We start from the raw sequence: 15,321 nt of genomic DNA, 5'->3' as shown, positions 1-15,321 counted from the left end.
TCCATCAAGGAGAAAGGCTCTATACCTTTCACACCTCTCAGACTTTGTACCAAAGAGAAAGGAGAGAGTCTTTGGTAGGCAATAGTATCTAGGCTAGAATTTATGAACATAGTTTAATGGCATTGTGCTTATTTTTACTTTCTTATATTAATTTAATATTTTTGGCATGTATGGCAAGCTTTCCACTTAAGGTAGTGATATGTCACTCTTAAATTGATTGAAGGTTTTCTTAAAAAGTCACTCTAAAGAAAATACAAAACAAAAGTAGAGGTGGTACGCAGATAGAGCAAGAAGCATAAAGGTGATTCAAGAATGACAGAAGTTTTGGAAACTTCTTTTCCTTTCCATCACTTTACTAATGAACACTTTTTTGGCATCCCTGGGTGGGCGCAACTAATGATTGCTTTTAAAAAAACCTAAAACCATTCTGTCCTACCCATGCCATCTCCATGATCCTGCTCTTTCTGACTCATTTTTCAGTGCATTTCACTGCACCTGTCAAGACATCACTGGATCAGAATCCAACGACCAAGAAAAACCAAAGGAATTCCCATGAATCAGTGACGTTGGGAGACAGAGTGGTCTCCTGAGCAAAGACACCATCAGAAACCTGGAAGAATTTACCTGGGGAGAAGCTACCACTACTTCAGGAACACTCCCAACATTCAAGAAAGGATGTCTTTCAACTTTTCTGTAAGTTTGAAATATTTCATGATAAATGTTGAACAGCCACAACCAAAAAGGACAAGCAGAGAAGATGGCGTGGCCATGATACTCCTGAAAACTTGAACTATAAAATGAACTTACCAGTAATAGATTCTTATCAGTGCCGAAGGCCACAGGAGAAATGAAGCTACAAATGCCAGGATTGGGATGGCCAGCGTCCCGCCCGCGATCACAAACATGTTAACCACGTCAAGATCCATCCTGCTCTTTAGGGCTGGCTGACACCTGCAGGGGCTGAAGAGAGAGACAGTATTGAAAAACTCCGTCTCAGGGACTTCCCTGATGGTGCAGTGGTTAAGAATCTGCCTGCCAATGCAGGGGACACGGGTTCGATCCCTGGTCCAGGAAGATCCCACATGCACTGGAGCAACTAAGCCCGCGAGCCACAACTACTGAGCCTGCATGCCACAACTACTGAAGCCTGCATGCCTAGAGCCCGTGCTCCACAACAAGAGAAGCCACCACAATGAGAAGCCCGCGCACGGCAACAAAGAGTAGCCTCAGCTCGCCGCAGCTAAAGAAAGCCCGCGTGCAGCAACAAAGACCCAATGCGGCCAAAAATAAATAAAAATTTTTTAAAAAATTAAAAAAAAAAAAGTCCGTCTCAGGAGACAAGGTGAAGAAGCAAAGCGGGACAGAGAAGTGAATGACACAGAATGAGGGCAAGGATCAGGAGGAAACGAAAGTAGGCAAGTGCTTTAAAAAATCTAAATAGGCAGGACAACTAAATGTAATGAGGAATCCTTAAGATGATCCTGGATTTTTTTTTAAGCTATAAAGGAAACTGTGGGGGCAACTGGGGAAATTTGAGTAAGGACTGGTTATTAGATAATATTATTGTATTAGTGAGTGTGGTGATGAAATTGTGGTTATGTTTATATGTAAGAGAACGTCCTTGTTCCTAGCATCTGCTGAAGTATTAAGGGATAAAGAATAGTAATATCTGCTACTCACTTTTAAAAGTTGAGGAAAGAAAAAATGTATATGTGCGTGTGTGTGAGCGTGTGTGCATCTGAGTGTGCATATGTGTGCATGCATGTGTGCATGCGTGTGTGCATCTGGGTTTGCCCGTGTGTGTGCATGCGTGCATGCGTGTGTGTGTAGGGGAGGGAGAAATAAAGTAAGTGTGGTGAAATGTACTGGTAACCTCTAACTTTCCTATTAGGTTTGCAATTTTTAAAAATGAAAAGTTAGGGAGGACAGAAGACCTGGAAGGAAGGAAGGGAGGAAGGGAGGAAGGGAAGAGAGGAAGGAAAAAATACACATGTACACATGGATGCTTATCTATATACAGACTATCACTGGAAGGTGTACAAGAAACCAGCATCAGTGGTTGCATCTGAGGTGGGGAATCAGATGGGTGTCAGGGATAGAGGGAGACTTGCTTTTCACGGTCTACGCTTTAAAATCTTTGGTTATGTATCATGTACAGGCATAGACTTCAAATATAAGTAATATACAGTAAAAAGTTAGGAGGGAACACATTAGAACAGCAGAGTTTTCAGTATACTTTCTGATGTCCTTCCATAGACTTGGTGGACACATGTGAAGGCTGGGATGTGAGCTCCAGGAGGGGAGGGACTGTATCCCCACCCAGCATTCAGACTAGGGCCTGACCCATTTCTAGGCACTCTAGGAATCACCACTGAATTAGAGGTCCCCACCCAGTCCTGTCTCATGAACTCACTCACAACATGGTTTATTCTTTTTTCATGGAATAAAAAATATTTCAAGTCCCGTCATCCTCCCCAATAGAGAAAACAACTCCTGCAAGGATCTGTAAGTCAGGAGTGGCCCTTTGCCATCTGAGGACTTGGCCACTTGTGTTAAGTGTGTATCTCACTAACATAAAAAAGAGCCTTCTTCAAGAAAAAGCAAACATCTAGCAAATCATGGTCTTCCTTATATTTCCTGTGAAATGGAAGGCTTTGTCCCATACACCTCTATCAACTGATGTGTGTTTCAATTTTATAATGATTTCATGATGGCACAGTATGACCACTGAGTATGGGGGTCAGCCAACTTTTTCTGTAAAGGGCAGATGATAAATATTTCAGCATTGCGGGTTATAAGGTCTCTATCGCAACTCTTCAAGCTGCCCTTGTAGTGAGACAGCAGCCATATAACATGTAATGAATGGGTGTGACTGTGTGCCAATAAAATTTTATTGTAAAAAACAGCCTTCAGGTTGTAATTTGCTAACCCTTGATTGAGCACACCAACTCCATCAAACAGGCAAGGTGAGTGTTTTATTCCCTAATTATAGGCTGAGGCAACTAAGGCACAGAGAGGTTAAGTAACTTGCCCAAGGTCACTCAGCTGGTAGTCATGATTATAAAACAAGTTTCTGACTTGGACCCACTCTCTATGCTCCTAACTCCACTTGGTCTAATTTTTTTCAAATGGCCTTTTCTCAATCTTTGTAACCTCTCTGCTGTTAAATACCCACATTTGTCACCCCTGATTTCTCCATGAAGATGTGACATCTCCATTTAGATGTTTGGTCTCTTGTGAGAGGTTTGGTGAAACAAGCCCCTCGGTCTAGAGGGGGAAACAGATACATCTGTAGGTGGGTTAGATGGTTCCTTTCAGTTTCACACACACTCTATCCGGGGACAGTACTGAGTCTACAGTAATGAAAGCTGCCGCCTTCTCAGGGGCAGAAGCACTGTCTGTGTTTCTGATTCAACTGTCCTCTCAGTTTCTCAGTCACTGTAAACACTTTTTCCAGCACACTTATATCACTGGCCTCTTTCTCCTCCCAGAACCAGAGCTCCTAGAGGGTAGGAATAATCATACATGTTCTTTCTCAGTGCCTAGAATAAGCCCAGGACACAAATAAGGTGCAAATGAATTAATGAAAATCAAAGTTACAAAATGGGTTCAATCCTATTTGTCTTAGGGACAACCATTCCCAATGATGCTATAAGAGACCTGACTTTTCTCTCTTTCAATAATTACAAAACTCCCCAGAGGAGTCACCTATTTAATGCTGGGTACAATTTACGGTGCTACAAAGGCCCCACTGTCAAGGGGTAAGCAAGTTAATCACAGAGTGAAGGGAATTTTACGAATCTATGTGAATAGTGTGGGTCACAAGAGCTGATGAAGATGGGAAATGTCAGATTCAAGAGGACTTTTCCACATCACATAAAGGCCTTAAAAACTGCTGAGGGTCACCGTGAATTCTGATTCCTGAGCTGCAGGAAGTTAATTGCATGATGTTCTTTTAGACTAGGAATGAGAACATTTTATGCCCAAAGCCATATATGTCACAGACTCTGACACTGGAGATGGGAGCCCCAACATGAAGTCACGATCATCAAAAAGAAACCTCATGGCTTCATCAATGCCTGCTAGGGATGTCACAGTCAGTTTAGGGGAAGGTTTTATCTGGCTCCATCCTCCACTTAACGGCAGAATAAAGTCTTTAATAAGGAGCTTTTGCAGAACATCATCAATTTAGCAAGGCTTGGAATTGTTACAAAGAATCCTGCACACTTTCCCTGATGACATCAAATACAGACAGGCCCTGAGTCAAGACACTAATGTTTTCTGAGTTTTCTATAAAGAGCTGACCATTATTCCTACCTCTGCAACATCCTTCGTTTTACAAAGGACTTGCCCCAGCCTTTGAAAAGGCAGCTGCCCTACCCTGCTGGGGTTTGTTTATAGGATGTTCTATGTACCCAAGGCGGAAGCTGGACACAGAAAAACTGAAGCCTTGTGAACCCAGAATCACCAATGACTGAACATCAACTAAGGGGTAGAGCGTGGAGCTTCCCTAAGCACAGGGCCCAAACAACTGATGTTTGCAAGATGACTTCAGGGCGCAGGAGAACACTCAGGGCTACACAGCATCAGGAAACACTCACATTCATACTGAGAAAGTCATCTCTTTGTAGTTCTTTTCCCGCCCTGCTTAGGTCAAAGAGAAACTCTCAGTGTGGTTATTAAATAGCTTTCTAACCCTTGAGCCTCCCGCAGGCAACAGTATCTAGCTATTTAATAACGTTGTTTGTGTTGATTTTTATGGATATTTTCAGTTTACGGTAGTGATGCACATTAATCTAAGTTAAAAGAAGGAAATGAGTTAAAGAAAAATGCTAATCGGTGATACACGGATCTGGTGAACATCATGGTGGTGACAGACGAATGGCTGCCACCGGGGCAGATGTGTGTGATGGACGGGGGTGGGGCGCTCCGCTGGCTCTTCCACGCACCGGCTGGGAGACCTTGGTTTCCTCATCTATTAATGAGAACATTCGTCCAAAACATCTCGTCTGCCTTTTCCTACTCTGGTGACTTAAAACATTTCTGAAATTATGCCAGACAATTGAAGAGTAGGATCTGGCTGGCTCCACACGAGAATCTCGTTCCCTGTTACATTTTCCCCAAAACCTAAAACAGTATCTGGGAAATATTTGGTGCGTGGCAATGTTTGATAATGTTTTGGTGTTTGATAAAGGCTGAATAGACTGAAAAAGAAAAATGAACTCGTTTTACGTATCTGGTGTGTCACGTGAGACAGCCCAGTGTTAATGACAGTGATTTCAGCAGCTTTGCGGCACAGTCTGACACGAGGGGACATCAGGAAGGAAAGCTGGCCTTTATGGTACCGGGGGGGTAACACGCTCTCACCCCGAGACCAGAGCCTGCCACGTGGCCTTCCCCTGTTAACATCCAAGCTGTGCATTCAAGGCCTTTATCTCTGAGCGCAGGGACAAAAATTAATCAGTAGATCCAGATAAACATTGGACTCATGTTCCCAAGTTTAGTCGGGGGTTAGAGGTCAGGCATAACGTATCACAATTGTCTTTTAATGTTCTCACTGACTTTTAAAACCCGTCATCCTGAGTTCTGATACTTTAATCTTAAGGTATAAAGCAAAATTCCAAGAATAAACAGAATGTAAAACACTTTTATAGAATCTTGCCTTCCCCTGGACATCTACTCATATGCCATCAATTTTGACAAACTGAAGTCTTGGTCTCTTCAAAATAATGATTATTTTAATAACTATAGCAACAACAATAATGACCATGGCCACTACCACCATAGCCAAAGATAGAAGAGCGACAGCCTCCATGTATTGGATGACTGCTGTATGCCAGGCCCCGTGCAGGTGGTCCACATACATCCTCTCATTTTATCCTGCACAACACTGGGAGTAAGAAGCATTTCTCACATTTTAAAGATGGAGAAACTGAAGCTTACAGAAGTTAACAAATGCCCCCAAGGTCACCTGACTGGTACATGGCATGAGCTGCATTTCAATCCAATCCTGTAGGTGTGCCTGGCTCATGCTACCTTTGCCTTCTCTCAGCACTTGCTAAGCAGATATTTATTGTGCATCAATTACACAAAAGGCACAGGAGTTCAGTGTTCCCAGTTCAGTGTTCCCATAGACATTCTTTGCACTTCTCCAGAACTATTTTAAGAGGAAGTAACATGCTAACTTTACAAGTTAACAATTTGTTACCTTATTGTTGCTGGTGTCTTTGAAAAACTAACCAGTGCTGGGACTTCCCTGGTGGTCCAGTGGTAAAGAATCCGCCTTACAATGCAGGCAACTAAGCCCTGCGGGCCTCAACTAGAGAGCCTGCTAGAGCCCACACGCTCTGGAACCCGCGCGCCACGACTAAAGAAGAGAAAACCCGCACACCACAACGAAGAGCCCATGTGCCGCTACTAAGAACTGACACACCCAAAAAAGACCAAAAAACAACAACAACAAAAAACTAACCAGTGCTGCTCATAATTTTTTTCTTTAATTCTACAATATGAAAATTCTTTCCACAGTGTTTTCCACCTGGAAAAAGCACTAAGTTCTTGAAATCTGAGTATAAAATCCAGCTGTTAAACATTGTTGCATCTACCCAACACTGATTTCTGAAACTAGGTTCTTTTTTTTTTAATAAATTTTTAAAAATTAATTAATTTATTTTATTTATTTAGTTTTGGCTGCGTTGGGTCTTCCTTGCTGCGTGCGTGCTTTCTCTAGTTGAGGCGAGTGGGGGCTACTCTTCGTTGCGGTGCGTGGGCTTCTCACTGCAGTGGCTTCTCTTGTTGCGGAGGATGGGGTCTAGGCGCGCAGGCTTCAGTAGTTTTGGCACGTGGGCTCAGTAGTTGTGGCTCGCAGGCTCTAGAGCGCAGGCTCAGTAGTTGTGGCGCACGGGCTTAGCTGCTCCGTGGCATGTGCGATCTTCCTGGACCAGTGCTCAAACCCGTGTCCCCTGCATTGGCAGGCGGATTCTTAACCACTGTGCCACCAGGGAAGCCCTGAAACTAGGTTCTTGTAAAGATAAACCGATTCCTCAAAACTATCACTAATGACCAACAGCTAAAAAAGATACTAAGATTCTCTTGTATGGAAGCCCCAGGATCGATGAGACAGAGTAATTTGAGAAATGAGCAGTTCTAACGCCTCGTCACGGTAATCTTCTCCAACGCGACGGAAAATCACACTGAAAGTTCCAAGGAAGTAGTTAAGCCTGCCCAGTCATCACTGAAAGTGTGGCACGACCCTAGGATTGCTGCCATAAGGTGCTCATCTCTGCCCTCCTGGCCTTGTCTCCCCCTCACTCTGGCTGAGCCCATTCCTCCTCTGTACTTGGCAGCTCAGACACCCCTGCTGTTCAGACAAGCCATGGCTCTGAGCATGCATAGCCTGGTTCCTAAAATTCTCTGCTCCCGTTCTCCCCTGATAGTCCCATGATGCTCTCCTTACCTGCCCCCTTGAACAGGCCCGTGATGTGCTCTTCATTGTCTTCCTGGAAGAGCTCACCATATCTACACCCTCTGCCACTCCCTCCTACAGGAAACGCGAAAATCAACATACCTGGCCAGGACCTTCTTCCAGACTTTTCCAGAAGCCTGCCTGACTATCTCCATGACCCAAAAGTCCTGTCCTACAAGGTCTTAGGTACATCTCTCCCCTTGCTCCTGACTTGTCGATTCCTGCCAACAGTATCCCCATCAGTCTGGCCTCCCAGACTCCGATGCATCTTTCACTCTTCCTCCTTGCTCAACACTCCTGTCAGGCAACGGCGGGGGAGGTGCCAGCGCTGGAGCCAACTTGTCTGAGTCTAGACAAACTGCACTGTTTATAGGTGGCTATTTAAATTTAAATTAATTAGATAAAATTCAAAGTTCAGTCCTTCAGTCACATCCATCACATTGTAAATGCTTGAGAGTCACATATGAATAGGAGCTGCTGCATTGGACAGCACAGTTTTAGGGGGTCTACACCCCCGAAAGGCTCTTGCAACCAATTCCTTTGGCTTAACGTTTACTAGGAATGTCATGGGGGAAGAAACATTCCCACCAGGTGTGAGACTTTGTAGGAGTCAGACCACAGCTCCCTCAGCCACCACCCTGCATCCAGGTCCTCATCTCTCCTTGCTCCCACTTCTGTGAAGACTGCTCTTTCACACCCCATTCAGTCCTTCCACCACCAGCTGCCAGAGGAATCTTCTCAGCTCACGCCAAGGACTGGGGGCTCTGGTCTAGTGTGAACTCTGAGCACTCCATATGATCTCGACTCAACTTCCTGGCCCGCACCTCCGCCTGCACCCCAAATATCCAACTCCTGCCCCCAAGAAAGCCCCGCACAGCCTCACACTTCATCTTTCTCACGCTGTCCCCTTTGTGTGGAGTACTCCCTGTCCCGCCTGCCTGATGAACTCCTCTCTGCCTTTGGGGCTGATTCAAGTGTCACACTCCCCAGGAAAGCATCCTGGTCCCCACGGGCCCCGGTCTTCTTGACTCCCTTCAAACTCAGAGCCCTGCTCCAGGCACAGTCTTTGAGAAGGGAGGGCTTTTGGATATATATCTTGAGCTTTAAAAATCTTCAGGTGCCCAATCCCCTCCCCACCAGACCTACTGAAACAGAGAACACCTCTGCCCCCAAATAGGCTGGCCTGCAGAAGGGTGCCAGGGAGCTTACAGAGTAGCCCCACTCTCATTAAAGGGCTGCCTGTTTTTCCCCCCCTGTAATATATGGTGTTAAAAATCCATACTCACTCTTTGAAGAGCACAGCCTTCTTTCCCAACTGCTACTGACTCTGGCAGAAGCTGAAAATGAGACTCTGGAATCAAAGGAAAGAAAATGACAAAGCATTAAATCATATTAGAGAATATGAATGAAGTGCTAACAACCAACCAGCAAGGGGGAACATCTCCTCCTTGGCACAGGAGAAGTGCAAATATCCTGTGGCTTTAAACTTCCCTCCGGTTCAGGTCACCTCCCCTAATTAAACAACCTGCACAAAGGGTAGGCAGGGCAAGTGAGATAAAGAGCTTGGCCAGGAGGGTGTGAAGGTCAGAGAAGGAATCTGTGATGAGGATAAAGCATGGGACTGAGCTGGTGATTCCTGGGCTGCAGGAGCGAGAAAGGCAATAAGGGAAACAGGCATGCTTGGGTGAGAGGAGGTTCTGAAGGCTTCAAACTTAACTAAGACCTTCAAATAAAGATTAAAACTCCCCTTCTCCATCTGGGGTTAGGGTTACCTAAAGTTATACTCAGAAAGGAATGAGAGGAAGGTGGCAACCAATGGGCAAATGAATACAATATTTCTACTAGAGTGGCTAGAGAGAGGGGACCACAAAGCTCAAAAACAGGGCTGGACAGAGCAGAGATGCTGGCAAAGGCACTGCAGCAGAAAAATGAGGAGACGGGTAGATGGGTGATTGAAGGTAAATCCACAAAACCCCTGAATTATTTCAGAGGGGTCAAGGAATTAAACATAAAAAAATAACACCGAGATAGCCTCATCCACCAGAGAGCAGACAGCAGAAGCAAGAAGAACTACAATCCTGCAGCCTGTGGAACAAAAACCACATTCACAGAAAGATAGACAAGATGAAAAGGCAGAGGGCTATGTACCAGATGAAGGAACAAGATAAAACCCCAGAAAAACAACTAAATGAAGTGGAGATAGGGAACCTTCCAGAAAAAGAATTCAGAATAACGATAGTGAAGATGATCCAGGACCTCGGAAAAAGAATGGAGGCAAAGATGGAGAAGATGCAAGAAATGTTTAACAAAGACCTAGAAGAATTAAAGAACAAACAAACAGAGATGAACAATACAATAACTGAAATGAAAACTACACTAGAAGGAATTAATAGAAGCATAACTGAGGCAGAAGAACGGATAAGTGACCTGGAACACAGAATGGTGGAATTCACTGCTGCGGAACAGAATAAAGAAAAAAGAATGAAAAGAAATGAAGACAGCCTAAAAGACCTCAGGGACAAAATTAAATGTAACAACATTCACATTATAGGGGTCCCAGAAGGAGAAGAGAGAGAGGAAGGACCGCAGAAAATATTTGAAGAGATTATAGGTGAAAACTTCCCTAACATGGGAAAGGAAACAGCCACCCAAGTCCAGGAAGCGCAGCGAGTCCCATACAGGATAAACCTAAGGAGAAACACGCTGAGACACACAATAATCAAATTGGCAAATATTAAAGACAAAGAAAAATTACTGAAAGCAGCAAGGGAAAAACGACAAATAACATACAAGGGAACTCCCATAAGGTTAACCGCTGATTTCTCAGCAGAAACTCTACAAGCCAGAAGGGAGTGGCATGATATACTTAAAGTGATGAAAGGGAAGAACCTACAACCAAGATTACTCTACCCGGCAAGGATCTCATTCATATTCGACGGAGAAATCAAAAGCTTTACAGACAAGCAAAAGCTAAGAGAATTCAGCACCACCAAACCAGCTCTATAACAAATGCTAAAGGAACTTCTCTAAGTGGGAAACACAAGAGAAGAAAAGGACCTACAAAAACAAACCCAAAACAATTAAGAAAATGGTCATAGGAACATACATATTGATAATTACCTTAAATGTGAATGGATTAAATGCTCCAACCAAAAGGCACAGGCTTGCTGAATGGACACAAAAACAAGACCCATATATATGCTGTCTACAAGAGACCCACTTCAGACCTAGGGACACATACAGACTGAAAGTGAAGGGATGAAAAAAGATATTCCATGCAAATGGAAATCAAAAGAAAGTTGGAATAGCAATACTCATATCAGATAAAATAGACTTTAAAATAAAGAATGTTACAAGAGACAAGGAAGGACACTACATAATGATCAAGCGATCAATCCAAGAACAACATATAACAATTATAAATATATATGCACCCAACATAGGAGCACCTCAATATATAAGGCAACTGCTAACAGCTATAAAAGAGGAAATCGACAGTAACACAGTAATAGTGGGGGACTTTAACACCTCACTTACACCAACGGACAGATCATCCAAAATGAAAATAAATAAGGAAACAGAAGCTTTAAATGACACAATAGACCAGATAGATTTAATTGATATTTATAGGACATTCCATCTAAAAACAGCAGATTACACTTTCTTCTCAAGTGTGACGGAACATTCTCCAGGATAGAGCACATCTTGGGTCACAAATCAAGCCTCAGTAAATTTAAGAAAATTGAAATCATATCAAGCATCTTTTCTGACCACAATGCTATGAGATTAGAAATCAATTACAGGGAAAAAAACGTAAAAAACCCAAACACATGGAGGCTAAACAATACATTACTAAATAACCAAGAGATCACTGAAGAAATCAAAGAGGAAATCAAAAAATACCTAGAGACAAATGACAATGAAAACACGACCATCCAAAACCTATGGGATGCAGCAAAAGCAGTTCTAAGAGGGAAGTTTATAGCTATACAAGCCTACCTCAAGAAACAAGAAAAATCTCAAATAAACAATCTAACCTTACACCTAAAGGAACTAGAGAAAGAAGAAAAAACAAAACCCAAAGTTAGCAGAAGGAAAGAAATCATAAAGATCAGAGAAGAAATAAATGAAATAAAAACAAAGAAAACAATAGCAAAGATCAATAAAACTAAAAGCTGGTTCTTTGAGAAGATAAACAAGATTGATAAACCATTAGCCAGACTCATCAAGAAAAAGAGGGAGAGGACTCAAATCAATAAAATTAGAAATGAAAAAGGAGAAGTTACAACAGACACCACAGAAATACAAAGCATCCTAAGACACCACTACAAGCAACTCCATGCCAACAAAATGGACAACCTGGAAGAAATGGACAAATTCTTAGAAAGGTATAACCCTCCAAGACTGAACCAGGAAGAAATAGAAAATATGAACAGACCAATCACAAGTAATGAAATTGAAACTCTGATTAAAAATCTTCCAACAAACAAAAGTCCAGGACCAGATGGCTTCACAGGTGAATTCTATCAAACATTTAGAGAAGAGCTAACACCCATCCTTCTCAAACTCTTCCAAAAAACTGCAGAGGAAGGAACCCTCCCAAACTCATTCTATGAGGCCACCATCACCCTGATACCAAAAGCAAACAAAGATACTACAAAAAAAGAAAATTACAGACCAATATCACTGATGAATATAGATGCAAAAATCCTCAACAAAATACTATCAAACAGAATCCAACATCACATTAAAAGGATCATACACCACGATCAAGTGGGATTTATCCCAGGGATGCAAGGATTCTTCAATATACGCAAATCAATCAATGTGATACACCATATTAACAAATTGAAGAATAAAATCCATATGATCATCTCAATAGATGCAGAAAAAGTTTTTGACAAAATTCAACACCCATTTATGATAAAAACTCTCCAGAAAGTGGGCATAGAGGGAACCTACGTCAACATAATAAAGGCCATATACGACAAACCCACAGCAAACATCATTCTCAGTGGTGAAAAACTGAAAGCATTTCCTCTAAGATCAGGAACAAGACAAGGATGTCCACTCTCACCACTATTATTCAACATAGTTTTGGAAGTCCTAGCCACGGCAATCAGAGAAGAAAAAGAAATAAAAGAAACACAAATTGGAAAAGAAGAAGTAAAACTGTCACTGTTTGCAAATGACATGATACTATACATAGAGAATCCTAAAGGTGCCACCAGAAAACTATTAGATCTAATCAATGAATTTGGTAAAGTTGCAGGATACAAAATTAATGCACAGAAATCTCTTGCATTCCTATACACTAATGATGAGAAATCTGAAAGAGAAATTAAGGAAACACTCCCATTTACCATTGCAACAAAAAAAATAAAATACGTAGGAATAAACCTACCTAGGGAGACAAAAGACCTGTATTCAGAAAACTATAAGACACTGATGAAAGAAATTAAAGATGATACCAAGAGATGGAGAGATATACCATGTTCTTGGATTGGAAGAATCAATACTGTAAAAATGACTATACTACTCAAAGCAATCTACAGATTCAGTGCAATCCCTATCAAATTACCAATGGCATTTTTTACGGAACTAGAACAAAAAAAATCTTAAAATTTGTATAGAAACACAAAAGACCCTGAATAGCCAAAGCAGTCTTGAGAGAAAAAAACGGAGCTGGAGGAATCAGACTCCCTGACTTCAGACTATACTACAAAGCTACAGTAATCAAGACAGTATGGTATTGGCACAAAAACCGAAACATAGATCAATGGAACAAGATAGAAAGCCCAGAGATAAACCCACGCAGCTATGGTCAACTAATCTATGACAAAGGAGGCAAAGATATACAATGGAGAAAAGACAGTCTCTTCAATAAGTGGTGCTGGGAAAACTGGACAGCTACATGGAAAAGAATGAAATTAGAACACTCCCTAACACCATACACAAAAATAAACTCAAAATGGATTAGAGACCTAAATGTAAGACTGGACACTATAAAACTCTTAGAGGAAAACATAGGAAGAACACTCTTTGACATAAATCACAGCAAGATGTTTTTTGATCCACCTCCTAGAGTAATGGAAATAAAAACAAATATAAACAAATGGGACCTAATGAAACTTCAAAGCTTTTGCACAGCAAAGGAAACCATAAACAAGACGAAAAGACAACCCTCAGAATGGGAGAAAATATCTGCAAACGAATCAATGGACAAAGGATTAATTTCCAAAATATATAAACAGCTCATGCAGCTCAATATTAAAAAAACAAACAACCCAATCCAAAAATGGGCAGAAGTCCTAAATAGACATTTCTCCAAAGAAGACATACAGATGGCCAAGAAGCACATGAAAAGCTGCTCAACATCACTCATTATTAGAGAAATGCAAATCAAAACTACAATGAGGTATCACCTCATACCAGTTAGAATGGGCATCATCAGAAAATCTACAGACAACAAATGCTGGAGAGGGTGTGGAGAAAAGGGAATCCTCTTGCACTGTTGGTGGGAATGTAAATTGATACAGTCACTATGAAGAACAGTATGGAGGTTCCTTAAAAAACTAAAAATAGAATTACCATATGACCCAGCAATCCCACTACTGGGCATATACCCAGAGAAAACCGTAATGCAAAAAGACACATGCACCCCAATGTTCATTGCAGCACTATTTACAAGAGCCAGGTCATGGAAGCAACCTAAATGCCCATCGACAGACGAATGGATAAAGAAGATGTGGTACATATATACAATGGAATATTACTCAGCCATAAAAAGGAACGAAATTGGGTCATTTGCTGAGACATGGATGGATCTAGAGACTGTCATACAGAGTGAAGTAAGTCAAAAGAGAAAAACAAATATCGTATATTAACGCATGTATGTGGAGCCTAGAAAAGTGGTACAAATGAACCGGTTTGCAGGGCAGAAGTTGAGACACAGATGTAGAGAACAAATGTATGGACACCAAGGGGAGAAAGCGGTGGGGGGGTGGGGGTGGTGGTGTGATGAATTGGGTGATTGGGATTGACATGTGTACACTGATGTGTATAAAATGGATGACTAAGAACCTGCTGTATAAAAAAATAAATAAAATTCAAAAATTAAAAAAAAAAATAACACCATGAAAGTTCTAGAAGAAAACATGAGAACTCTGTTTGAAAACATCTTCACAGGGAAAGCCTTTCTAAGTTAACATTTAAAACCTAGGGGCCATAACATAAAGATTAATAAGCTGACTGCATAAAAATGTTTTTAAATGTCCACATGGAAAGGGATATCATAGGACTTCCCTGGTGGCGCAGTGGTTAAGACTACATGCTCTCAATGCCAGGGGCCCAGGTTCGATCCCTGATCAGGGAACTAGATCCCACATGCATGCCGAAACTAAGAGTTTGCGTGCCACAACTGAGGAGCCCGTGAGCTGCAACTAAGGAGCCTGCTGGCCTCCACTAAGGAGCACACGTGCCGCAACTAAAGGAGCCGGCGAGCCGCAACTAAGGAGCCTGCCTGCCACAACTAAACCCGGCACAACCAAATTAATAAATAAAATGAATAGTAAATAAAATAAATATTAAAAAAAAGGATATCATGGACAAGGTTACAATGTGTCAATACATATCAGAGATGACAGACTAATAAAGGGTTCCTACAAATCAATAAAAACAACAACAAAATCCAGTAGAAAAACGGGCGAATGATCTGAGTAGATCATGTAACAGAAAGGAAATACAAATGACTCTTCGACATATAAAAAGATGCTCAATCTCCTTTACAAGAGAAATGCAAATTAAACCTACACGGCGATGGTGATCTTTGTTTATTGTATTGGCAAAGAACAAAA

General features: G+C 41.8%; 1 protein-coding gene across 7 annotated transcripts in view; it reads right to left on the bottom strand.

The window, feature by feature from the left end:
- ABHD6 (abhydrolase domain containing 6, acylglycerol lipase) overlaps positions 1 to 15,321 on the bottom strand; it is a 52,614-nt gene that overhangs the window by 25,786 nt on the left and 11,507 nt on the right. For 6 of the 7 annotated variants that reach the window (XM_059940033.1, XM_059940032.1, XM_059940029.1 and 3 more), the window contains exons 2-3: positions 8,752 to 8,816; positions 808 to 960 (exon numbers count right to left, since the gene is read on the bottom strand). In XM_059940033.1, coding sequence (XP_059796016.1) covers positions 808 to 926 — 119 coding nt within the window. In that variant the 5' untranslated portion in view covers positions 927 to 960; positions 8,752 to 8,816. The remainder of the gene's footprint in view (positions 1 to 807; positions 961 to 8,751; positions 8,817 to 15,321) is intronic. The other variant, XM_059940034.1, reaches the window with a different exon arrangement.

Source organism: Balaenoptera ricei, chromosome 11 (assembly GCF_028023285.1).
Source record: "Balaenoptera ricei isolate mBalRic1 chromosome 11, mBalRic1.hap2, whole genome shotgun sequence".
In the NCBI taxonomy this organism is placed as follows: domain Eukaryota; kingdom Metazoa; phylum Chordata; class Mammalia; order Artiodactyla; family Balaenopteridae; genus Balaenoptera; species Balaenoptera ricei.
Note: the sequence above shows the minus strand (reverse complement) of the source record. Positions and strands in the feature narration are given on the sequence as shown.